At 43.3% G+C, this 27798-nt stretch overlaps 1 protein-coding gene across 1 annotated transcript in view; it reads right to left on the bottom strand.

The window, feature by feature from the left end:
* The window catches only part of zgc:172282 (leucine-rich repeat and fibronectin type III domain-containing protein 1-like protein), a 173843-nt gene that overhangs the window by 8806 nt on the left and 137239 nt on the right, over positions 1 to 27798 (bottom strand). The window contains exons 9-10 of the mRNA XM_047594339.1: positions 14404 to 15053; positions 4399 to 5383 (exon numbers count right to left, since the gene is read on the bottom strand). Coding sequence (XP_047450295.1) covers positions 5376 to 5383; positions 14404 to 15053 — 658 coding nt within the window. The 3' untranslated portion in view covers positions 4399 to 5375. The remainder of the gene's footprint in view (positions 1 to 4398; positions 5384 to 14403; positions 15054 to 27798) is intronic.

Below are 27798 nucleotides of genomic sequence, written 5' to 3'. Positions count from 1 at the left end.
TTTGCTCTTCTCCCTGACGGTTCAATTCAAGAAGCCTCGCTGGCAATGATAAGATCATCACAGGAGCATCCATACATGTGAGAACACTGTCAGCTTTTATTGAACAAGCACGTATATGCAAATTTGGAATTATCTCACGACGGCTTACTTCTCCCCTTGCTTCTGTCTCTCCCCTGTAAAACCTATTTATAACAATTCTTCTCTTGTTCCCACGCTGTTCCCCCCCTTCTCGTGTATCTGAACCCCCTGTACCTTCTAACCTTCCCTCGGTTTTCTCTTATTCTCCCCACTTCCAGTTCTCTCTTTTCCCATCTCTTCCCCCCCCCCTCTTGCTGTTCTGCTTGTCACGGGCATCGCTGACAATGTCAGGGCCTTTGTAGGACGCTCCTCTTACACCACCACAGGTCATACGACACGGGGGGGGGGGGGGGGGGCGCACGCACTCATTGCTCGTAATTGGGTGAACTTTTCACACGCGTTCACTCTTTCTCATTCGCGCAGCTGGAAGGCCGTGTGAAAATAAGCAAAGCTGCATGCAGCCGCGCGTCGGAGAAAAGCCGTTTATAGATACGCAAGCGTGCTTGACCGAGACCTCGGACACTTTAATCCAAATGCAGTAACGAATGCATGGATACTAAAGGGCTAACAGCATCAGCTAACAGTTTCAATATGCAGCTTACATGAAACTCATGAGACCGGACACTGAGAAGGCGCACGGCATCGCCTCTAAAATCGAGACGAAAAAAAAAAAGGCAGTTCACGCTTCTCACTCCGCGGCGCTTTGGGCTGTTTTTGTAATAAACTGCTTGGTTGCTGCGAGGTACGTAGCATGAAATGTCCACATATGCCTGCTGTTACACTGATGAAACAAGACCGTTTCTGAACAAATATTTAACATATGTTTTCTTTTAAATGAGAAGATATAAGACTATGCTACAGCTACTGACTTGTGATTAGCTTAGGATTGTGTGAAAATGGGGGTATGGATAGTTTGGTAGTGACTCCCTGCTCCCTATCTACGCACAGCTCCTCATACAGCCAGAGACTGTTGTTTTTACATCTGTTCTCCTATACAATCTTTTAGTTTTTAGTTCATTTTTTCATGAGATATTATGCTTTAGACTTTATTGATCCACAAGGGAAATTGCTTATCCACAGTACCTCAGTTGCACATAAATAATAAATAATAAGAATAATATAAAAACATAAAATAAATACAAATGATAAAAAACCTATTATATTATATAGGAAATATGATAAATAAAACAGTATAAGCCAAAACAATTACAAAATTTGCATATGTACAAATCTTTCAACAGCTATGCCAGGTGAGTTGCTTACCACTGTTATGCTAATCTATGCTAAGCTAATGTGGCCTCTTACCCTATTAACCACTCAGTTCAATCAAGATAATAAGCCACTACACTATGCTGCAGGTGGGAGGGAGCGAAATGTTCAGCAGGAGTGAAGAGTAACGATCAACGTCAGGGAAGCAGTAACAACGTGTCATTCATCATCACACATGTGTGCACCACATCTAGCAAGCATCATTCACTTTCATGCCTTAGACGAAGAAAGGGGGGAAAAAAAAGCCCGGAGCAAAAAGTATTGCCATTTTCCCCTGCAGGTAGACCTCGATGTACATTTCCGTTTCTTTTCCATATAGCCATATATAGTTGTCATTACACAGACTGAGGAACCCAGTGGAAGTGCCGCGCTAACTGCTCAGTCAACGTCGCTGAAGTTGTTGATAAATTATATCTGCGCCAGTCACATTAGATGCACAAAACCATACATCACTCTGACACGCTGCTTTTTTTTTTTTTCTCCTCTCCTTTTTGTTGACGTTGTTGTTGTCATGAGGCGTCCCCGATGTTTCTGTACATGTCGTGTTATCTGTCATGTTACATTATAACGCATCCCACAGGCTGTCCAAGGCAATGCTGATCTAATATTGTGCAGTGTGTAGAGGTCACCGCAAAAGTGCCGGGCGGAGGCATTTTAACAGAAGATGATGATAATCACTTCTCGTTTGTTGTTGCACAAGCCAAATCTTCTCACACGTACAAAAAGATGTAATGTAAATGTAACCAACTTATAAATCTGAAAGAAAAAGAAGACATTATTATATTATATATCCCGCTATAATAGAGCAGTAGTAGTTTTACACCGTTGTTTTGATCTCTGTTTTCTTGTTAAGTTGCCTCGTTCTCTCTCTGGTTTGTTTGTGTCCATGCGAGGAGAAAGAAATGGACAAGATGGCTTAAGCACCAACAACAGACAGAAAAAAAAATGTTTGTTGGTGTAAACACTTTCTGGTGTCTGACATCTGCAGTCAGACTCATACTTGTCACGCAGTCTTGAGAGGACACACACAGACACGCACTCACGCACACTTAAGGCCGGCTCTTGGTTCCCGAGGACTGCCGACCAGTGCAGACTTGGGATGCAGGAATCATTTACATGCTCTGATACACATCGAGGTGTATGCGTTAAACTCACGAACGAGAGCACACAGGACTCCTGTGTGTGAGTGCATTGCGTACAGTTCACAAATTTTACTGCGGACTTCACCGAGGCGTCCGCGCGGACCTTGCCCGACTAGAGCAGGATTTATGTTACGTGAACCCTTCGCGGACACGGAAAGGCATCAAGGACCAAGAGCACAGGCTCTGTGATTCATTGTTATTGGTATTACTGAAAGAACATTGGAAGCGGTCGGGTTATTGAACGCTTTGTTATTGAAATGTAAAGTGAAACTGGAGGCTGTGTCATTGCTAGGTTGTCCCTGCAACATCCCATAACTATCACTTACTGGAGAAAATAACATCTCTGTCCTGCTGTCCGGTCCAACCACAGCAGAAATCACTGTGTTCACTCACTAGTTTGTCCATCCACCTGCTATTCACACACTGTTGTCCGCCGATGACTGATATTAAAATGAAACATAAATACAAAAACAACATGTCTAAGACGTCTTTCTTATTTTCAATGTAGTCGCTGTTATATTTAGTTGAAAGGAGAAAATAGAGACATGAGAACCCAGAAAACACTAGCCTTCTTCTCACAGCTTCTTTCATGTGTTTGTGTCTGGAACCGTCATCCCTGGCCTCGCTTGAGCGTTGGTCGGCTTTTATTTCGCGACCGTAGAGGCTTTTGTTGTTCCAACGCCGCAACGAGAACAAGTCATCGGTTTGTGCTTTAGAGTTCCAGCTCGAGTTAATGATTGTTTGTTGACATGTAAACAACAACCGCAACTGATGAGAGTAATTAGTGCTAATTGCATTTCATGCCAATTACACATGGCCTTTTAAGTATATTACATGTTTGGTAAATTAATCTGTCTCAGTTAGTCTGAATGGGTAAAACATACTTTGAAGAATTGTGAATCCCTAAAAGGCAAGTTGTGGGAACCGTGTTTTCACCCGTGGCCAATGAAGAACACCTGAGTCGTATTTTTATAGTGCATTAAAACACTGTGGGTTTGGCAAAGGGGCTATTCATAACTACAAATTATCTGGGGAGAGAAATGGCTTCATGCGCTGGAAAGACCGTTAGAAATCTGTGCTTGGCTGGTTCTTCATTCGCACCCAAATCCATGCAGTGATGGGGCATCAACTTCGTGTGTAAATTCATGTCACATAAACATCAATAATTCTCCGTCCAGTGGGAAGCAGGATTTCTAAAATGAGCCCAAAAGAGACGAATATGGTGTTGATTACCTCTAATAAACGGGGTAATTTCAAGTTGACTGATTGACTCTCCAGGCTCGGGACCGGGTGAGTTCAGTTCTGCATCAGACATCAGCAGCCTGCCTCCTAAATGACTAAAGAGAAATCACTGAGCCCCCTGCCTTTCCTACAGCCTGAAGTCCATCCCTTAGGCGGTGCTGTTCAGCCATAACCGTATCCACTCCTGGCGTATTATATCCTCCACCAATGTTCAATCACTGCCTTGGGCAGGCACGAAACAAAAATGAGGCATCTGATGAACACACAGGCAGAGAGGTGCATTAGATGAGGAGTGATTCAGACGCCAAAAGAAACAAACGGGAGGTGGGGACTATTTCCTGTCGACTGTCGCGATATCGTCATCAGAGAGCACTAACTAAGCGGCTCGGTCTGTCGGGCTGGTTCTCTAATTGTGTAGCTGACAGCAATTAGATAGACACTCGTTACGGCATTGCCCTCATTAGGTGTCAGATCAGGACGAGGCTCCGCAGAATCTAAGGGTGTCGTAAACTCTAGGGCAGGACCCAGTATTGGTGGAAGGCCAAGGTGCCTGCTGGTGGGTTACCATATGTCACACTAATTAATGAGCCCAAGTCTTTGGGTGTGAGAACTTCTCAATTGGCTCCTTGTTTGGTTGGGTTAATGGGCTAATCAGCAGATTACTCACCTGTTTAAGTGGGCCTGGAGAGATGTGTGAGAGAGGCTGGGAAAGGTCCGCAAGGTCCTCACCAGTCCCATCCAGTTTAGAGCAGTGGAGCGGTAGACTACTCAAGCAAGACCGATAACAGGCTTAAGCATTGTAGTACAGTTTAGCCTGGATCAGATCACTTTACAGCTCCAGTTTAGGCTCCACTGGCTCCAGCTGCGCTCAGACACGTTCAGTTCAGCCTTCCCTGTGTAATTTATGTGCCTTCCAGAGGTAAAATTCTGTCCGTGAGATAACAGGGTCCACTCAGGGTTAACAACCAGCTCCAGTTCAGTCCAGCCGGGATCAGTTCAACAGACTTGCTTTATTCCGCGTGCACTAAAAGAGCCGAGCCGCTTACGAATGCCTCATGTTTATGTAGCGCAGTCGATCATATAGTACATCCAGGTTGCGTGCGATCATCTATGCACGCTGTTCCAACCTTTCGTTTTCTGTTCGACTGTTTTTCCCCATCCACTCCGCTCTCGCATTCTGACGCGGCCCCAGATGGTGAGATGTTAATTTGTAAATTCTGTCCATTTTTATGTCCGGACATCTCCATATGCCTCTTTATGTTTTGCTTTTCAAATAAATAATCTACTTCACAGTTTCTCCACGTCTACACTGCCGCGGGTGTTCGTGCGGTGGAAAATGCCCCTCCGTTATAAAGGGACTGAGACTATCAAACCGACGGCTGGATCCCGCAGCGAACAGCCAAAACAGACTCCGGGCCTTGACACGGTCGTCCAATCCAGACACGAGAACCATGATAAGCACTTGAAAGTAAACCAGACAGTATAGGTCTATAACCCCATGATATTTATGGCAACAAAGGAAATGGGGGCAGTAAAGGAGGTACGGGGAGATGAGCTATAGGGCCTTTTTTTCTTAAGGGTTTTCACCAGCTTCTTCGCAGCGGTGGCGTCCATTCTCCACATCTGCCGCTCGGAACAACACCATCAGGGTTCTAGAAAACAGGAGAAAAGAGATTTAAGCAAGTAGAAGGCTGACGATGCAGTAATATATTCAGAATAAGGGGGCTAAAAGCTCAGGGGTCAGGAGCAGAACGTCAGGTATTGACAGAAGTTCTTGGCGAAATGTATTTAAAACAGAGGCCCTTTAGAAAACAGAAAATCATCAATCATAGACGGCAGTATTCGTAGCTCATACCGTAGCGCTGAACATACACTGGGAAAACATAATAAAACTTTAAGGGGCTTTAGTGCTTTTTTTTTTTTTTATTTAATGTCGTATGTAGAACTAAACTTGATCCTAGCCGCGAGCCTCATTTATCAAAGTCTCTCAGTAGGCTAATAATTTAATTTGTTTTCATAACTTGTGCCTTGACAAGAATGTTAAAGAAAAACTCATATTCGCAGAGAAAACTTTGTGTATTTATTTATTTTTTTTCTGACTGCATTACCTTCTGAGGGTAAACAGAGCAAAATGAAACGATGCGAAGCTAGGAGAAGAAGTAGCAAGGAAGTTCACGGTTAAGATGCCGCGTTTGTGGCTTTCGGGGCGGACGTTTTCGAAAAGGATAAGTGTCACAGTTCAGCACAGTTTGATGAGTTTGTGTTTTGAGGTTTGAGGGACGTGTTGAATGGCAGCATTGCTTTGGCTGTATACTGTCAACTATATTAGAAGGTAGACACAGGGGTCTTCAATGTTTATCAGGCCAAGGACCCCAAACTGAGGCAGAGATTAAGTAGGGACCCCCTACCTTTTATATGTGTTCTTGTGATATTCATAAATATACTTTATTATCATTTTGTATTCAATATTAAGCTATCCCTCATCACTTTACTAAAATGGGTTGGATTCATGTTAATGTGTATTCAAGAAGATGCGTGGGGGTAAAATAAAAAAAAATATATACATAAAAAATGTCTAATCAACCAAAGATTTTGCGACCTCCCCCTGCAGTACCTCTGCGGAACCTCTAGGGGTCGCAGACCCCCTGTTGAAGACCTATGCATTAAACCACAGCAGAAGAAAGTGCGACACTGCGATGACAACATTAAAATAAACGGTCAAAGAAATGAATGCGGAAATAATGATTGAAACATCACTTTCTTTTCACACATCAGAATGGCATCAATCAACAGGATTTGTGCAAGTTCACCGTAGTCAGCTCAAATACTTGTGACAACGCAGTAAACATAACAGCCCTATCGAGGACATTTCTGTCTTCATATCCAAATGCCCCTGAATGAGGACAAAATGTTTTCAACATTTTTTTTTTTTTAACTTCTCTGTCAGTTTGTCTTCTTTTGTGATGACTGCTGTGTAGTTGCGAGAGATATAATGGATTCCGGTGTAAGCAAGGTTTGCTGACAAGTGAAAGCAAAGATGTGCAATATCTCGGGGAGGGATGTGGCTGTACTTCTTGTGGCACTTTATTGCCGCGGCTGCAGTTCGTAGTGTGCACCGTGTTTGTCAGGAGGAATATTTCTTAACTGCGCTCGTGCGCGGCCAGCGCTCATTGTGGCAGTTTAAGAATGAAGCACGGCTTTCTTAATGCCTTAGTCTGTATTGATCCATCACAGCCGCTGCTATCTCCTCCATCATCCGCCGCTCCTCTCCCTCCCCCCTCCTCCTCCATCACTCTTTGTAACATGCAGGTGGATGAAGGGAGATGGGCCGATTGTCAGAGGGGAGTCGGTACGCAGTGACGATAATGCGGCGCGGGCGGTGAAGAACATAAAGGGAGTGAGGAGTAAAAACTAAACAAAGGTGTTTAAACCGAAATCCGACAGGGAAAGGGGAGTTAATACGGGGAAGGAACTGTATTAGAGGGGGAAAAAAAAGGGATGTGCCAGCGGAAAGGAGATGAAGGCAGGGTTGGGGGGAAAAGAGGGTAAAGAGCACAAGATTACTTTTTTTTTTTTTTTTTTTTTACAGTCAGTGTCCCTGTTACTTTTTTTAATCCTGCAAACCACTCAACGGCTTTCATGGAAACTACTTGTTTAGTTTTCATGGAAACTGCTTTTTTTCTCTCTTTTTATTTCAGCAAAAAATAGTTCAGGGTGAGGAATGTCAGTAGTGCTGGAACAATTTTCATCGCCAGTAAATCACATAATATTTCATTTCTCAGAGCGTTCGCTTGGATTGTCTCTGAAATGAGAAGAACGCCTTGAAAACACGGGTAAGAGTCTTGTGGCGCTTAAGGCCATGACATCAAGTCCACTATTTTGATCCAGTCAACGGTTCTAAATTTGAATTTACTATTACATATGACGAGTAAAGGCAGCAAACTCCCACAAACGATGAGCCATAACTGGTTAATATCAAGCTTTTATACTTAATGAGAAGTATTTATATGTTGTCATCTGCATCGATAATTAGGGTGGGGCTAATGTCATAGATGGATATATTAGATGTCGGTGCTCAAAACTGATAGAACGAGAAAGAACTAGGGCTAGGCGGTTCATTTTTTGTGTCCATTATGATGTGTTTGTAATATGTATATTACGCTGTGCAGCGAGACACTGTTTCAGACCGGACCATTTTCAGTGTGGCACTTCTTAACACGCATGATGTGACTGCATCTCTGCGAGGCGTGGTGAAGATGGAAAGGTCCGAAAAATGAAGCGGCAGAACGAGAGGACTTGTGCCAAAAAAAGGCGCCGTGTCAGTTGTTTTTTTAGGGTGACCAGGCGTCCCTGATTTCTGGGGACGGTCCCCGTTTTGGATGACCTGTCCCCAGGTTTTTGGGGGGCCTTCATTTGATAGGACAGTGGAGATAGACAGGAAAAGGGGAGGCAGAGAGAGGGGGTGCTCTGCTCACTGAGCTAAACCCCAGCCGCTGTCCCCAGGTTTTTGATGTCTCCAGAACTGTCCCCAGTTTTAGCTTTATGAATATGAAAAAAAAAAAATGGTGCGCGCAGACTACAACTATTACGGTAGCCGGTAGACTTTTTAGAGATAGTGCTTTAAATCTGTTTAAATATGAACCGTTCTTAATTTCATCTTGATTTATTTATTTTTTTTAATCTCCGAGCTGTTAATGTCCCATCAGTAGACAGTGCTAACGCGCGGCCATGCAAACCTGTTTGATTACTCGTGTGTATTTACTCATCATCACAGTAAAATAGTCCATCTTTTGTCAAGCTGTTGCATTAATTTCTCTCTCAAATTTTGTGAACACGTGAGTATGCATAAAAAAAAAAAAAACCTGATATACATGTTTAGTAATACCGCTCAGCCCTACAAAGAACCATATCGTTTTGGTTCATAGTTTGAATAGAACTGACCAGTTGAGAAAAAGGCAGCATGCGTCATAGGACTGAGGCTATAGCAGGGACATGGAGGTTAGGAGAGATGCCACGGGGCCAGAGGAAGGAAGAAACGGTAGGAAGAAAGCAAAAAAATAAATAAGTAAAATGCAGGCCGTGCTCAAGTTTTAAGTGCCAGTCATTACTCTGTGTGTGTAGTATCGGCCAAGAGACTTTCAGATCTTAAAGTCTCTCCATTCGACGCTACGAGGCCGTCTGTCATCATCAGCTGGAGGCGTCCAAGAGTTGGAGAGGGAAGAGAGAGGAGACAAATGGAACCAGATCCAGAAAACAGCCAAAAAGTGAAACTTGGATGGGAAAAAAAAAAATTGTAATAGTAAAAGATAAATAAACCACAGACAGAAATACATCTAAATAGGAACAGAGACGATGATGGGGGAGACAAGAGAGGAAGCAAAAGTGTCAAGAGTGTGAAGAAGAGAGGAGACATGAGAGAGAGTTTGAGAAACACAACGTGGGGGGGAGAGGGGTGAGGGGAGGGAGGGGGGTGTGATTCTGGGGGATGAATTCGGAGAGACAGACGGCGGTGAAGAATGAGGCTGGGCATACAGGGTGACACTGAAAGGAGTGATGATAGATTAAAATACACGGAGGACAGACAGGCTACAGGGTCATGGGTGGGCCATGGGGAGAACACGCACTTGCTCTTCACACGGACTCACACACACACACACACACACACACACATCGCGGTTCACTCGTTCCTGTTTTCCTACCCTCGCTGTTTTCCCAACCTTGTGGCAACGCTGTTACCGACTCAAGGCGGTTAAAGCTTGCACATAACCTCACACAAATGCATGCACACAGTCCTGCTGGGACCCTGAGCTATCAAACGCAATTGTTATTTTTATTATTATTGTTTAAGGGCATCACGTTGCCTTACTTTTGTTTCCTCTAGGCTTGAACTGAAATTAACCTAAATGTCAAGTCTTAACCTAGTGAAATGAATGCTTTACCTGGTGGCGACATGTTTTTTTTTTTTTAATTTGTCCCCACAATGTGACCGTGGACAGATTTTAGTCCCCAGAACACGATTCGTGCATTTACACACATTTGCTCCGGTGTTTGTGGACCGACATCCTTTGCTTTGACACGATCATAATAAGTTTGTGTCGAGCATATAATTGGTGCTAATCCAGATAGAAAATTCCCCACTTAGTATTCAGGTTAAAGACTTGTCGAATCCGCATGAAGAGCCCTTGTGTGGCGAGGTAGAGCTCCGGCTCCAAGGTGACGCCAAGGATGCTGAGATCGGCTGTGAATTTATTCATCGATCCTTTTTTTTTCTTTCTCTTTTTTTCCAAATTGAGGGATAGTTTCTGAATTCTCTGAAGCACATTTTAATAAACTAACTAACCAACTTGAACTATATGTGTAAGTATACAGGTGGAAAAAAACATGAATGAATGCAGGAATGAATGTACAAAAGTAGAATAGAATAGAAAAAAAGTATTGACTCTGTACTGTGTACAACCCTGTGCAATATCCGACAGTTATTATCCGTTTGCAATTCAATACTTTATGATTGTATATTGTTTATTCTATTCTATTTTTTATCCTATTATTTATCTTTTATACAGTTCACTCTTTATTCTTGTTACTTTTCTGCTATGTAGGCTGTTGCAAACTGCGTTTTCCCCATTGTGGAACAAATAAAGGTTTTTCTATTCTATTCTATTCTATTCTATTCTATTCTATTCTATTCTATTCTATTCTACAAACATTACAATGAAGAGGGCATCTTCACCTTCAACTGTAAAATAATTTTTTTTAAGAATGTGGATTCATTTATGGACTTGAAAACCTTATCATTTGACTATTAGTTAGCTCAGAAACTAATAGTTCTGCTTCGTCTTTCATGAGCGTCTCCTTAAGTCAGGTGTGTATATTACGAGTGACGCATCTTTTTAAGTTCTCACGTTAGTTGTAAAAACCCTTTTGAAAAACTCTAATTTCTCACAAAAACAAAAACTAACAAATTCAAAACCGGGCGTCCAGATCACGCATGCGGGGCAAAACAAACAACAGCAAAACTATCACCCACAATGTGTCTGTTTTTTCACGCCGGGTCACATTTTTTGACAACCGTGTGCCTTTGATGGGGTCTCTCTGTGCATCTGTCAGCTTCTCTGCTCCTCGGGCTCTCTGACTCACTGCGGCTCGCTCGCTTTCCCTGTGATCAGATCAATGTTGCCTTTTCTCTGCAATGCAGCAGCCAGTGAAACACATCACAGGCGCCGTTAGACCCTGAGAAACCCCAACAGCCTTTGTACAAACACACCAGTATTAGCCCTCATTGTAGGTTGCCCTCAAAGTGCCAACGATCGTGCCATCAAAGCGTGGAAGCAAAGAGCACAAAAGGCCGCTGGTAACTTTTTCTTACTGGGTAAAGCGTCAAAATAAAAATAAAAAACCTACAGTAATTGGTTTGTTTGCCTGTCTTGTTCTTGTCTAGGGATGCCCTTTGGAGCCTTCTCTGACTGACACACTTCAGTCAGCTGAGGGTGACGTGAGGTTAGGGCTGTTAATTAGGCCTTTAGGGGAAACGGTTGAGTTCGTGCATATGGTGACGCCTTAGTGCTGAAACTAAATAAATTGCAAAATTCTGCCTCGTTGCAGATTTAGGGAGCACACACCTCACTTCCGTGTCTTTGTAACTCCAATTTAAGGCTGTCGCATGCTCCGTGAGAAGTTAGAAACTCGTCCTCGCTCGTGGGGCCGCAAGAACCAAAATGATGTAACTTCTTGTGTGGGAGTTCTCGCAGCTTGTTCTCGACACATCAGCCTGACAGAACTTTTTTCTTGTGCGGTGTCCAGCAATTATTCTTTGATTAGTCAGAGATTGGAAGCGGGTGTGGTTATGCTAGTATTTGCAGTGTGACCGCTGATCTCTGCTGATTGCCAAACTGTGTGTGGGTGGCGACGACGTGACCCGACCAGCTGACGAAAAAGGTGCCTCTCGTCGTCTATCTCCAACATCTCCCACAGCGTTTAGCGTGTGTTACGCATGCTGCTGTGGGAGGACCCTATGAGGACTTCTCTGGTTGTTCTCACTCTACAGGAATACATTTCTGGCTTCTTCTTCTGTAAACTACCCTTCATATGGCTTTAGATAATGTCTGAAGTCAGTTACTGTCGATGGAGGCCTATCTGTAAGTGCAGCGCGCGACACAATCAAAAATGTTCGACGTCGAGCACATTTAACTGAGTTGGAATTATCAGACTGACTTCGGAAACCTGCAAAGTTCACAAAGGTGAAAACTTTCCCTGAACTCGCTCGCTAATCTGCCTTACTCTGCACTGATCTCTCGGTTCCTCCGCGCTATCAGCACGGGGCTCAATTGCACCTCATTTCAACCCTTTCACAGAGGCCAATTGAATGACATATCAACCTCCGATAAAGTATTTCAACTCAGCTATTTAAGGCACTCGTGTGAAACTGTTAACTCCATTTATTCATTCCAGTGCAACCCCCGTTTCCTGAGTGGATTAGCGTTAAAGGGGAAGTGCGCTGTAGTAGGCTTAGCGCGGGGAAAATTCTACCCAAAAAGAAAATTTGCGTGCTCTTGTGGATTCCTATTATCGCACCATTGAGCATTTCAAGTGATCTCTGTGAGCGTGTGCGAGTCACTTGAAAAGTTTGGATAAAGGGAAGCGGGTCTGATGACATAGATGGTAGGTTTTATCTAATGGCCTTTGCTGCGAGAGACAATTTTCCATCAGTATTTTCCATTCTGAGGGGTCCAAATCGCAGAACTGTGCCACATTGTGCTTTCGCCGTCAGGTATTTTGCACTACTTTAATAATTCTGTGAATAAAAAATGACATTCCTAAATAAATGATTCGCAGTTTTATCAGACAAGCGATCGTTCTTTCTCCGCGTCTTGCCATCTGTCCACCATCTGACAGATATTCTCTATTGCCAAGCCAGCAGGCACTGCCCAAGAAACTAAAAATACTCCGTTTCAAGAGGTTGATCCCTGACTGCGCACGAGAGCCAAACAGTCAGGAGAGTGGACGGAAGCTGAGCGCTAAAGTGGCACGAATAGTTCTTAAGCTAGAAGTTAACCAGTTACGATGTGGTAAATTTGGTTGCCTGTCACTCACACTCACCGGAACATGCTCAGAAACTAGTTTTTGGCAAAAGCACGAGCTCGGGATTTCCAATTTTTAGGTGTCAGAGAAGCGTGTTTCCATCATTCATCTCGCCTCCACAGTCAGGGCCATCCGACCTTCTTTTGTTGAGACTTTATACACGTTCTTTTTTTTTTTTACAGTGTAATTTAACACATTTCTTTCCTCATCCCTTATTCCTTTCCTTTTTCCTTGCATCCTGGGCAAACTGCTTTCACCGGTTGTGCTGAACTCTCTTTCCACTGCCACAGCCTTATCGCCTTGCAGTTCCCCACCTACTCGGTACATACATTATTAATGGTTGCGATTGCTTCAGTTGACTCGTGGATTTTCGACAGTATGTAACTTGTTTGTGTCTGCCAGATTCTGATTTGTTAACCCTGGAGACAACACCCCCGCTGAAGCTAATGTAAAACACTGGATTTAGAGCACCCAAGGGGTTAGAGTCGTGACTGTGGGTATGTACAACTTTACAGATATTCATATAAAACCTACGGTTTGAGAAAACTCTTCAGCAGCTGTCAGTGGTGACAAAATGTACAGATGCTTCATATATGTATTATTATACAGTATAGTTTAGATGTCAGTATTCATTGAATCAACTCGTATCCAAGTATTTAAGGTGATTTCGTTCATTTAAAAAGTAATGCAACAAATGTTTGTTGTGCAAAGAAAGACACAAAGATACGACTGAAAAAGAACACAGCTAACTTTTAATGCAGCTAATTTTTGGTTTTGGATTTTTTCCAAACTGGTATTGAATTTCAGCCGGCTGGTTTAGCCTTTCTTTTGCACTAAGCTAACATTCCCCATTCTCTGTTAAATACTTAGGACGTGTCATTCTTAATGGTGATCAGGCTCTGTTAGGGCGCCTAAGGTCTAACAGTTTGTAGCAGTCTAATCAAAGACGGAACAAGCAATGCTACCCGGGAAGATGTTAACTGTCTCCTCTAATGATAAAGATTCCTTTTGCCACTGACTGCACTTTAAGTACTCTTTGATAAAAGTGCTGTTTTTGGCAGCATGTTCACAGCATCTTGCACAACTCGTTTGTTTCTTAAACTTTTGAGTTTTCCAATTAGCAACAGCAGAAAATAAAATAAAAAAACCTGACGGGAGGTCAATCCAACCCGTTTTGTTTCATAACCGTTCTCACACACACATACGCTGAGCAGTCGTGGAGAAAAGTTTAATACAACTCAAGAATCCGCTGTAACCCCATATAGAGAGAGACGTGTCTCGCCCTCTTTGCCTCTGTGTCTCTTTTTGTATTTCCAGTGGCATCTCTCTTATTCATTGTCTAGTTCACACTCAGTTTCTCACCATTCCTCGTTCCGTTATTATCTCGCTCAATTTCACACCCTGAATTGCACATTGTCTGTTTCTCGTCCTTATATCTTTTTCTGTTTGACTGTATTTCTCTGTCCCTTCTTTCTTTGCACGTGTCCCCATATCTATGCTGCCTGTCTCTTCACCTGTCTAAAATTCTTCCTCCGTGCTTTGCTGCCTGCTCCCTCATTGTCTAATTCGTTCTCCCTGTCTGGTTATTTACTACCTGCCAGTTCCATGGTAGAGGTGGGCTCTTTGGCGACAGATGGCGGTCTGATTTTCATCTCAATGGCAACCCTGGAGGAGAAACGGCTCTTGGTGGGTGAGAGCAACTCCTCATTGGCCAGGGAGTCAGTCCTTGTCATTATGCTCCGTCCGCTGCCCTCCTCCTCAACCAATGCCACAGTGTCTCTCATAGTGTTGCTAGGCGACGTGGCCCTTGACGGTGCCATCGCCTGTTCGTCCTGACTGTCAGTCATCTTTGAGGCAGAGCGAGGGAGGACTTGGACCTGACTGGCCCCCCCTTGTCCGTTGCTCTGCGGCCTTGGCGCGCTCGACGCGATGGCCGCTTTCCCGTGGCCCGTCCCCTGTTGGCTGTAAACCTTGTATCTTATCATTAGGATGATGATGAAAACCAGCACAGAAGCGACGATAATCCCTCCGATGATGATGATCATAGTGCCCCCCAAGAAGTGGCTGTGCAGCGCTTGGCACTGGCTGAACTCTGTGTCCGTGGTGAATGACAGGCAGCCCAGGGGACGCGTCGCAGTCAGCGACGTGATGACGTCGTCAAACACAGCCAGGACGCACAGGTCGTAGTTGCGTCCAGCGGCGAGGTCCCGGACCAGGAAGTCGTTGCTGCTGGATGGGATCATCCTGTCGCAGAGAAGACAAAGGGAGAGAAGAGAACAGTTAAATAAACACGTTATATACACTCACTTGCCACTTTATTAGGTACACCTGTTCAATTGCTTGTTAACACAAATAGCTAATCAGCCAATCACATGGCTGCAGTTCGATGCATTTAGGCATTGTAGAGGTGATCAAGACAACTTGCTGAAGTTCAAACTGAGCATCAGAATGGGAAAGAAAGGGAATTTAAGTAACTGAACGTGGTGTGGTTATTGGTGTCAGACGGGCTGGTCTGAGTATTTCAGAAACTGCTGATCTACTGGGATTTTCACGCACAACCATCTCTAGGGTTTACAGAGAATGGTCCGAAAAAGAGAAAATATCCAGTGGGCGGCAGCTGTGTGGACAAAAATGCCTTGTTGATGTGAGAGGTCAGAGGAGAATGTGCAGACTGGTTGGAGATGATTGAAAGGCAACGGTAACTCAAATAACCACTCGTTATAACCAAGGAATAAAGAATACCATTTCTGAACACACAACATGTCCAACCTTGAAGAAGATGGGCTACAGCAGCAGAAGACCACACTGGGTGCCACTCCTGTCAGCTAAGAACAGAAAACTGAGACTACAGTTGGCACGGGCTCACCAAAACTGGACAATAGAAGATTTAAAAATGCTGCCTGGTCTGACAAGTCTCAATTTCAGCTGCGACATTCAGATGGCAGGGTCAGAATTTGCCGTAAACACCATGAAAGCATGGATCCATCCTGCCTTGAATCAATGGTTCAGGCTGGTTGTGGTGTTATGGTGTGGGGGATATTTTCTTGGCACACTTTGGGCCTGTTAGTACAAGTTGAGCATTGTTTAAATGCCAAAGGAAATTAGACATTTCTAATAAGGTTATATGAGACACAAGAAGACTCACAAGTCTCAGCTGTGACACGATGTAACATAATTGAGACATTACCATGTCATTTTTAGTTTGTCTGACACTTAATGGACCTACAGTGGAGATAGATGGGTGGGATGGTGGGCGTACAAAGCACATAACTGGTTTTGACATCCAACCTCCAAACTGTGGTTAGGATTTAATTAGCAAGAGCACTTTCGCTTAGAAAAAAAACTGTGACTCATCAGGTTATCAACTGCCACGCAACCAAATAAATAAAAGCCAACACAAACTTTATCTGTCCACTTTGTCCAACTCTATGTTGGACCAGCAAAGCTCAGAAACCTTCACCAAAGCGACTTACGATTGCAGCTGCTTCCTCTGCTGCTTTGTATTTGGTTGTGTGTTATAATGCGAAAGCTGCAGAAATTACTCATGCACTATCACCATACATTTTCATGCGGTGCTGCCTGGGGCGCAACAGTCCCCTCATCGGCTTTATTTCCCAGGAGCCCGCTGTCTGACATACACTCGCACAGATCCATCGCTCACAGCTGCAGAGATCATCATTCTCTGATTAAACACTTTCTTGATTCTTCACATTGTGAACCTCTTCCTCAGCTTTTTAGAAGGCGACTGCTGTAGATCCAATCTTCCTTGCCAGAACACTTTTCTTGGGGGACTTTAGTGGGGTAAATGGGAATCATCCTGGTAAATGGGAGCTGTGTGGTTTTCTGTACTTGCATTGGTTTTGCTCTCTCTATCCTTTTATCCGCACTCACTCCAGGGGTCTTCAGAATAACTAGGGGAATTGTCACCATTGCTGCATTTTTACCTTAGTCATATTTCCCTTCTGATTCACTCACATGCTCCCCTATGGGCTGCGAGTCTTTTCCCATCACCACCTCGCATATGTATTTCCACCCCTGAATGGAGACAATGAAATATTACCGATGGGAGGCAAATGTGTGCGTTCGTGTGTGTGTGTGCTCCTGTGTTTGTCAGCGGCAGTGGGCAGCAGGGTATCGGCTGGCCCAGTCTTAGTGCCAAGCTCATCGATGCCATTGAACCTCCACCAGGAAGTACAACTTGGCAGAGAGCTCGGTGTGTGCTTCTCCGTGTGCGTGTGTGCGCGCCTCTGACCTTGTGTGGTTGTGAAGTGATGTGAAAGGATCCCTGGCCCGAGTTTCTTATAGGAATCGAACAAAGAAACTTCCAGCGGCCCTGATGTCTAGCCGAAGTGGTCATTTGAGAGCATAGCAGGTTTCAGTAAGAAGTTTGTAAAGTGGTACTGGCAGGAAAAAGAGCACCTGTGTCCAAATTGTTAAAAAAAATGTTTTCCATTTCTCACCTTCAGAGTATGTCAAACTAAAATCGTAGTTTACCAAGGGTGAAATGTTTGTGTGTGTGTGTGTGTGTGTGTGTGTGGGGGGGGGGTTCTAATCCATAATGTGCAGTCTCTTTAGTCTCTCTCTAAAAAGAAACTTTCTGTCAAACTCTCACCGTTGCTTTTTTCGGTCGTGCAGGCATGTTCGTCACAACGCAACGTGAGGTGTGTTAAAAAAGGCCCTAAGGAGCTAAACAGTCTGACTCAAAACACATTATGTAAAAAGTCGTGACTGTTGATAATTAAATCGTCATGGAGACAGAGGGAGCAAGTTCCAGTATGGGTGACTTGCCTCCAATGGTAACTATGCATGTGGTTATGGAAGTAAATTTGGATGCTGAAAAAAATAATGGTGTCGAAATTGAACTTTAAAATGAACTAATATAAGCACTGATGATGGGACACCATTAATTCATACTAAAGCCCAAGTTTCTGCTGGTGCTTAAGGGCAGTTGTGGTTCAGTAGTCGGCCATGTGAAATGCACTTTATTCTTGGCTGATCTTTGGCAATTTCCACATTTTCAGTTGATTTGAACTCTTTTGTTTCAGTGAGCTCTGTCCTGTGTCTTTGAACGCTTGATGTGTTTTATTCAATTTCGAAATGACTGGGCTGTGCTGAGCCAAATTTGAAAAAACATGTCTATCTCAAAAACCTCAAAAAGAAATATATTTTATATTGCAGCGGAAAACTTAGCCCAAGACGTATTCTCAAATATCCAAAAGGCGCTGAAAAAAAAGGCAACTGGACTTGTAGAATTTCTTAACAACGTTTTGCCCGGAGTGGCTTCCTCAGTTCTGAGAAACTAGTGGGAAGTTGAGGTTTAAATAGGAAAACTCTGTTGGGTAAAACCCATCAGAAACTTTTTAGAAAACACCGCATTCCGGTTTATTTCAAACCCGGCAACACACTTAGATAGAAACTGGTCCACCCCAAAGACAAAACACACAGGCAAAAACAGAGTAAAGCACTACATGCTTTTCAGTGCAGTGAGGAATGTACAGACTTGCACTTCGGGGAAACCAAACAACCCATCCATAAACGCAAGGCCCGACACAGGAGAGCCAACTCATCAGGGACCGACTCGGCAGTCCACCTCCACTTAAAGGACAGAGGACACTCTTTTGAAGATATTAGCATCAAAGTCCTGGCCAGAGAGGACGGATGGTTTGAGAGAGGAGTAAAGGAAGCCGTCTATGTCAAAGTGGAAAAACCTTTTCTAAGCAGAGGAGGTGGACTGAGATTTAATTTACCATCTATTTACAATGCAGCCTTGACTTCTATCCCCAAGAAGTTTCAACAACATTCACACCTTGAGACTGGAGGCTCCCACTGACAATGGCTTTGTTATAGCACCATTCATAGGGTAAGTAGCTTAGCCACACAGTCCCCCTCCTTAATGACAGGTAAGTACCCAGTCATTATGAAATTAGTGCCACCAGCTTCTGGTCAAGCAAGTTTCTGGTGGGTGAACCCACAGGGTTTTCCTATTTAAACCTCAATTTCCCACTAGTCTATCAGAACTGAAAAAGCTACTCAAATGAGCAATGAAACATTTCCAAGTAATTCTACAAGTCCAGTTGCCTTTATTCACCACCATGACCTGGATGACTGAGAACCCTCGCAGACATATTCTCAAATATACATTTAATTTCAAATAATATTTGACGAGACTGTAATCTGAGTAAAGATAACGACTAAAGAGCGCAACATTTTTTAAGAGCGTTCATCATTATTAGCCATGAACTTCATTCATGTCCCAGATCTTGCTCTCATTACTGTTGGCATAAGTCTGTAAACCTCACTGGCCACTGGGCCAGTGCAGATGTCGGCTCATAAATATCAATTACTTTGCCAGTAAAGAAGTGTGACCAGTCTACCATCTGCAACCTCTTCGCACTGCCCGGCTAATTTGCGCCAGCGATCCGCATTGCCCCCAAATGAAATTATCACCCCGCCATTAACTGGAAGCAAATCTTGAAAATCCCATGGTGTCCCCCCCCCCTCCTGTCTGTAATTGCTCCTTTCTTAATAGGAATTAAAGCAGGAAACTTCCGCTGCCCTCAGGCTTTGCTAAAAGGCATCTGCATGTGAAGCAAGAAGTAATCAGGTGGGATGAGGTGGAGGAAAATCAAGAGCGGAACGTTATTAAACTTGAACTACTAGGATTTGTTTAGGAGAAGAATCACAAAATGTTCCTAAAATAGCTGTTTAAAACATTTTTGTATTTGTGCTTTTCTTATTTACTGATGAATGCCTTGAAGGTGTAGCTTTCAAAACAGACATGGTAGATTTAGTGCATTGCACAGTGTTGCGAGAAAGAAAAAAATAAAAGACTGCAGCGACTTCAGTTATATCTACTGAAATCAGCATATGGCTTTTAATTTGCTCGCTGGCCGGCATCTGTTTGTGTTTTGTACATCCACGGTCATACAGATGTGTGAGGATTGATGCAGCATTTCCAACCAATCAATAATTAAGTATGGCTGGGGGGTTTAGGTCTTGCGTAAGTGTGTCATGACTTTAAAAAGGAGAAGGACTGCTGGGCCCAGCAGAAATGCTTCAGCAAAACCCATTTGACACCACAATCACACTGGATGGTTTATTCGGTTAATGGGTTCAACCACGGCCGCACAAACACACAAACGCGCACTCAGAGAGAGAGAGAGAGAGTTAAACAGCTTAATGGATTTCTTTCTTCCACAATTTTGATTCTCAAAATACACACCCACACACACGCGCTATGCAGAACTGATGCCTGCTGCTGTCTCACGCCAAACAAACTGATCAACAGTCACATTTTGTCACTCCTTGGTTTATCCTCACACACACACACACACACACACGCCTACGCGCCACTAAAAGACAAAAGCCATTCAAACAGATGAGCTATTTAACAGGCTGAATTGAACAGATTACCGCACCCTACGTGATCAGTTCTTGCGCACGCATGACAACAGTGTGATTGACGCTGACGAGCTGACGGCTCCTCAAACTAATCCCCCCCTTTTTCAGTTCATCCATTTCTTTAACGTGACTTACATGACATACGATTGGTTTGACACAGAGCGTTAGCACTGAGGAAACTGTTTTTTCCTTGTGCTTGTAAAGTAGCTCATCGTCAGTGCATTGACTGTGTGCATGTGTCCAAGCAAATCTTGTTGGTTTGGCCTATGTAGGTGCAGCAGAGTAGTTTGATGGCCTTTATATGTCTCTGAATACTGGCGAGACTAATGATATCAGCGTTTTCTTTTTTCATTTCTTGGAGACTCACCAGTTACCTGGTGGTCTGAAGCTTGACAGGATGCCTTCACTCTAAAATAATGGCGCTTAAAGTGTTGTCGGCTCTTACATTTTTGCTGGCTAAAGGCTAATAGGATTTCCATTAAAGGCATCTTCTTCGCCCAATTATTCTCCCATTTTTTAGACCCCCTTTTCTTATTTCTCATTTTCTTTCAAGCCCAGCTTTTAAATCATGGCCCCAAAATTGCTAAAAGATTGCTGCCATTTTCATTTAAGTTGCACAGTTAGCTCTTTGGCCGCTGCTGTTAATGACGCCTATTAACCTCCACCATGATCTTTACAGACTGTTTATAATCTCCACTGAGAGCCCAGTGAGATTTCAGTGACCGGTCAGACCTTAGGAGCAAGGCATCCTCCCAACCTGAATACTGAACAGCTATGCCAATGCTGCTATTACATACTGCAAGTGTTTTTAATTATTATTTTTTAGTGTGATCTGGTTCAAAGGAAAATCGTTCGGAGGCTTTCTTCTCCTGATGGTGTGTTTTCAAAACCATCAGCCCGATTCTCTCATGTCTCTCAACATTTTAACAGAGGACTTTTATTGACATGTTTCTCCCCCAGTCCTTTATCGGGTTTGCTTTCTTGGCTTTTCATCTCCTGACTGCTTTCAACACAACCGTGTTTGGAGACTTGTCATTACTGTAGATTGCAGTCATTTCCCCAGGTCGTTCCTTGCTTCAGTAGCGCAAAGCACAACTTAACTGTGAAATTCACCATCTAACTGTTTGATAAGTGCAATGGAAAGTCCCTGAGAGAATAGAGGAGCATTTGCATGCCTTTTCTCCTACAACTTTAGATCAGTCAAACCACACTTAGATAGATATGTATGTAGACACATGAGTATAAAGAAAGATAGAAAGTGTAGATTCTTGGGTGGATTTATACGTATGATATATTCAGACAGCAACATAGATAATTCTGTAGATATGTATGTAAATAGAAAGGTATATATGTATAGTATATAAACTGCCTGACCAAAAAAATTTCACACACTAATATTTTGTTGATTACAGCACACATTCACTGTGGTGTTGTTTCGATAAGCTCGTTGTTTCGATCACGGTACAAAGTCTTCTCCAGTACATCCAAAGATTCTCAATGAGTTTCAGGTCTGGACTCTGTGGAGGCCAATCCATGTGTGAAAATGATGTCTCATGCTCCCTGAACCACTCTTTCACAATTTGAGCCCCATGAATCCTGTCATTGTCATCTTGTCATATGCCTGTGCCATCAGGGAAGAAAAAATCCATTGTTGGAATAACCTGGTCACTGAGTATATTCATGTAGTCAGCTGACCTCATTCTTTGGGCATAATGTTGCTGAACTTGGACCTGAGCAACTGCAGCAACCCCAGATCATATCACTGCCCCCACAGGCTGGTACAGTAGACATTAGGTATGATGGGTGCATCACTTCATCTTACTGTGATGCCCCGTCACTCTGGAACAGGGTACATCTGAACTCATCAGACCACATGACCTTCTCCCATTGCTCCAGAGTCCAGTATTTACGCTCCCTAGCAAACTGAAGCCTTTTTTCTAGGTTAGCCTCACTGATTGGTGGTTTTCTTAAGGCTACACAGCTGTTCAGTCCCCATCCCTTGAGTTCCCTTCACATTGTACATCTGGAAATACTCTTACTTTCACTGTTAAACATAGCCCTGAGTTCTGCTGTTGTTTGTCTTCAATTTGATTTCACCAATCATTTAAGTGATCGCCTATTAATTATCAACCATCATCTCCTTCCTCGAAGACGGTGGTTCCCTACCATCCTCCGGTTTTTAATAATGCATTGGACAGTTCTTAATCCAATTTTAATAATTTCATTCTCCTTAGATGTTTTCTCTGCTTGATGCATGCCAATGATTTGACCCTTCTCTAACAGACTAACGTCTTTTCCCATGACCACGGCTTGTAGGAGAAGCTACTCGTTGTCGGTTGGGGTTACATCACTTGTTACCAGTTTAGCGATAATCCCATGAGTCTACAAAGTTAATAGATAAATTATTTAAGCCTTAAATGTTTTGAGTAATTTTTATGGAGAAAACGGTGAGAAACCAAATAGCTAAAATAGAGAGATACGTGGATAGGAAGGCAGACAGACAGACAGATATCTCTTTGACAAATTATAAAGCCTAAAATTGTTAAACATTGTTAGCCAACTTCTTTTCAACAAATTAATATATATATATACTGGACACGTCTCTGCAGGATATATGGGTAGCGGACTATATTTACATGAAACTGTGCGATAAAGAAACATTTGAAGTCAGGTCACATTTAAACCCGAGGAACACAATACGAGAGATAGATAGACACTCATTCTGTCCAGCTGAAAGTTGAAATCGATCAATATGCGTCAAAACATGAATATAATACAACTTTAGAGTTATTTTAAACCCGTTAAGTGCTATGCGTCACCAATATTTGCAGTTTAGTTTACTCTTTCACTGTTATATGAAATAGAGAATACAAAAGTGTGCGCGCACACTGCATTTTGTAATGCAGTGTACATTAGCGCAGGATCGACCATCGGGCTCAGAGGTGTGGGCCTCGGTGTCTGTCGTCACAAATTGCATTAACTGGTGCTAATAGACCTGTTCTGTGCCGCGCGACTTTGTTAGCATGTCATTATTGTCTTGTCTCCGGTGAGAACAGTGACAGGTTTGTTAGAGGGACTTGTTACAACAGTGGAGTGGCGAGGTCCGCTGCACTGCCGAGCCCTGTGCGTGTGTGTGTGTTCATGAGTGAGTGCGCCCACTCTCGAGTGAAGCTGACATTTGTGAGCCCAAGCGCCGATATGTATACTCACGTGCACTTGTGTTTCTGTGCATGAGCCTGACATTTTCATGCTGTCTGCATTTAGTTTGGCTGACTGACGGGTGGAGGTTTTGTTTGCAGATGCTGTCCATCAATGAGGCCTAAATGCATACGTAAACGCATATCTGTACGCACAAGCGCACACACACGTGCGCAAACGCTGTCATGAAGTCCCAACAAGAGCCCCGGGTTGCGACTGTTGATCTAAGCAAAACGTCAAGTGAATATTTATGATAATGTGCCCTGGCTGTTTTTAAATAATTTAACGTGCCAATTATTCCTCTGGCGAACGGGTTTCAGAACGGAAGAGGGCAAAGGTTTGACAGCAGAGTCCCTGCAGCACACCCACCCTGTCCATCCTGCAAGACACACTGCAAAACAAAAAAAAAAAAAAACTACATGTGCCACCGAACTGAACACGGCTGCATGGATGTGTAGCTCTTTCTCTTTTTGCAGAACAGAGTAGCCATTAGTTATTCACATGACCCAGAGGGCACAATTTGATGTCGCAAGCTTTAATTATGAAAATAAGTGCCTCATAATTAATCACTCTGTGTGGACTCCCGCTCTGGGACCTCACGAGCTGAGGGCCCTGTCCCATTTTCCTCTTTTAGGAGGTGAGCCGTCCCCCCTGCGCCTTCTCCCGGGGAACTGAGTCAGTATATTTAAGGTCCCACGGACTTCGGTGCAGCAGTCACTTTGAGTCCGCTCCCTCTTTCCCTCGCGTGTCTCATTTTCGTCCCCCACGCGTTATTCCTCCTCGGTCTCTCTGCCCTGATGTCTTTTCCATTTTCTCCTCCTGCTTTTTGTCCCCCCCCTCCTATCAACTCACATTGCTCTTCTTCTGTGTCTCTACAATGGTCTGTTCATTTCCTCTCCCCTGCTTCTCGCACACGTGCCGAGATGGATCAGATTTGTGACACTGCGAGGGCATTCGCGCTCGACAGAGATAACGGCTAAAATGACCACAAGGTGTCAAGGTGTTGTTTAATATCATATTCCAAAAAAATTGGGTAAAACAGACACAAAATGTCATGAGACCCTGGTGTAAGATTAAACAAAGTGCCATTAAAACGTTGACTTTTGTTGTAACTTTACTCGCTAGTTAACGTTACGTCTGGAGCCGTTTACTTCAGGTTTCAACCAACTCTCTGTAAATAAATCTCCTAAAAATCAGATGCTTTCAGGAGCAATAGGAAAAACTCGGTGGAGCAAATTATACCCCGGCAGGTCACCAGAGTATTAACACGGTATGAGAAATCCTGGGTAAAATGTTAATAGAATACAGACAATGTCAGGACTTGAAAATAGTATAAAGTCAATATTTTCTGGCAAAAGCACATGTCAAATGTGAAAAAAGTAACATTTTATTTCTTTTTCTTTTTTTTTTATCATAATATAGTTGTTCAACATGTTTGAAAGAGGTTGAGACAGGCCAATGTTTACCACTCGCTTGCATCACCCCTTCTTCCACAGTCTGGAAGTAAGATCAGTAGTTGCAATTTTGAAAGAGAAACATTTCCCGTTCTTGCTTGGACGGGATTTCAGCTGCTTAACGGTTCAGCGCCTCCTTTGTTGTATTTTCCGTCTCATAGTGCTTAAAACATTTTTTTTTTGTGGGTGCCCAGCGAATGTAAAATGCAAATTTTACCATGTGTTTGCTGCTTTGCCGGCCAACTGGTTGCAATAATTTTCCTCCCAGATCGTCAGAAAATCAAGGATATTGGCAGCAGTGATGCAGATTCAGCTTGTCTCTGCTTTAATCTGCGTGACCCGATCATTAAACATGGGTGACACTGTTAAGAGGCAGGAGTAGCTGTGAGTGGGCAGCTCATACATGCTTGCCAGTCGCATTTGTTGATCAGTTAAACGAGGTGCAGATCTACGGCGGCGGCGTCCTTGCTCTTCAGCTTTGTTGCTCCCTGCTCGGACAAAACAGCGCATTCAGCGCGTTTTTGCAAGGTCGACATTCTTTCACGGATGCTCTGACCTGGATTGCTATTGAGTCAGCTAACCTTGTACGAGGACATTTTCAAGTGGAGTTAGAAAGCTCGGCCCACACTTTCGACACGTGCTGTAATATTTGATATTTTGTAAGCAGCTGCTCTTATCAAGAAGGACGTATCCCAGTGTCAACAGGACAAAGACTTTTCATTTTAGTAGGATTACAGCTCCAGAAGCATGTAGAGCAGAAGTGTCTTGGAGTGAGTGCTGGATGAAACAAGTCATACACTGTACCGCAGCTCAAAACACATGATTTTTAAATTGGACTCAGTGTGATACTCCGCGGGGGCACAAGACAAGGACCATATTAAAAGAAATACATGAGGGCATCACAGCCGTAATTGAAGAGGCCGCATTGATGGCTGTGAACTCCAGCTGTCCCTTGGACTGAGCCTATAGAGTGTGAGCTTATATATAGCCGGATCAATTATGGAGGACGGGGAATGATAAAACAAAATTATGGATCGTATCAGTGGAAGAGCCTGGAGGATTTGTGTCGCCCTCCGTATGCTCTGTTTAAATCAATTTGGCATTGTTTATGGTTTTAGAAGTGGGGGGATTATCGATTAAGTCGGCGCTGATTGAAAGTAACGCAAAATTAATAACCGAATCTAAGCCCTGTGTAGTTTTCACTTCATAGAGTACGCCACAGATTATATGATTTCATTATGAGGACTGAGTTTCTTTTAGTATAAATCCATCTAAAGTTCTACAGTGCTCATTTACAGAAATTTAAAATCTCTGCTACATTTCTATGTTACTGTGTGGGTATTTATTGATTTGATTCACTCACTTGATAAAAGTCAGTAACTAGGCTTACATGTCCACTTCTCGCTCATTTCCTGTGACATTTTTTCAAAGTCATGCAAACACCAGATTGCTAATGACCCATAAAAGATCACCAATAACAAAACATTAGTGGTACAACCCAAACGTGAAGTGTAGCCAAAAAACACAAGGGAAGCCGCTCTACCCTCATGCAGACAGATCAATCTCTCCATGTTTGACCAGTACTCCCCTGTTCCTCATTTAGCTCTTGTCCTCTGTGTGGTCCATTCTTTTCCTGCTTCCCTTGACCTGAATACATGTATAATCCATGTGTTCTGATTTCTCTGACCCAAAGTGAAGCCCCTAACTGAGCTTCCCAATGGGCTGTGAACCCTTTCAAATACATACTGTTTCCATACTCCCTTCAACCTGCAACTCCAAACACTCTATGAAGTGGTGCTCATAAGTTACTTGTAGAATGTGTTGTGTTTTCTCAGGGAAACTCGATAGCATTTAAAAACAAAACAGTACCATACTTTTTCCACCAATAAATATCAGACGTGTGTGTGTGTGTGTGTGTGTCATACAACGATCTTCGCAGCGTTGTGCCAGTGCGGGTGGATGGGTTGCACTTATTATCATTCTGGTATGGAAAGGAAAAACCCCTCTGGCTTGTTTTCTTTGAACTAATCACAGTCGTCTTGGGTGGTGCTAAGGCGAGGGTAAAGCAACGGCGCCCTTGGAAGATAGCGTGTGAAAGAGATGAGCACTGTCTTTAAACCTCGCCAAATTTTAAAATTCCAGTAGTCGCTAGGGGAACGTTGAATAGGTATCAAGCTAACTACATGTGGTCATATTGAACAATGAGGTTTGCTGTTTGACTAGACGGCTGGAGAGCTACGTCTCGTTATTACTAATGTCTGTCTAGCTCTACATTGAACGCACTCCACTGTGATTGGTAACATGTCATCACTATCAACAGAAAACCACTCAAGTTTGCACTTTTGACAAAACACAGATGAATTGAACTTTCACTTTTATATTTAAAATTAGTTTTTGTATCTACTAAGTTGGGGTTTTTTATGTCAGGACCCGGATAGATCTATCATATCTGGGCTACTGGTGTTCATGTAGTTTGGTTCTTTGAAGTGAAACGCTGCAGGGTGAACTCTCATGTTCACCAATTCCATTTACAAGCCTCGGATGCCTGATGAGCCATAGTGACACTTTATCGCATATAGAAATGAGCCACGCGAGAAGCAACGGACGACATCACATAGTTGATTCAACACCGCTTAAAATACAAAACTGACACTTTGTCGAAACCTGACAAATACCAAGTTGAATTGTCCATTTGGAAACGTTTGGTCTCTCAGCCTTCTTTCACAGCGTTAGCGAGACGTGGAAAGGAAATCAAAGCTGAGCTGAAGTCTGAGGGCGTCCGGCTCTGTGACATTACGCTGGTATTTCGGTCCACAAATGATGTCCTCCCTATGCTTAACAGACTGTGATGTCTTGTGTGCACCGGAGTGTTGTGCTGCTGAATTTTTGATGCTATCCGTGTCAAGCTCTGGCTCCCCTTCAGAAAAGGTGATCTG

The sequence above is a fragment of the Mugil cephalus genome, chromosome 9 (genome assembly GCF_022458985.1).
Source record: "Mugil cephalus isolate CIBA_MC_2020 chromosome 9, CIBA_Mcephalus_1.1, whole genome shotgun sequence".
Taxonomy (NCBI): Eukaryota; Metazoa; Chordata; class Actinopteri; order Mugiliformes; family Mugilidae; genus Mugil; species Mugil cephalus.
The sequence above is the reverse complement of the archived record's forward strand: the minus strand, read 5'-3'. Positions and strand labels throughout refer to the sequence as shown.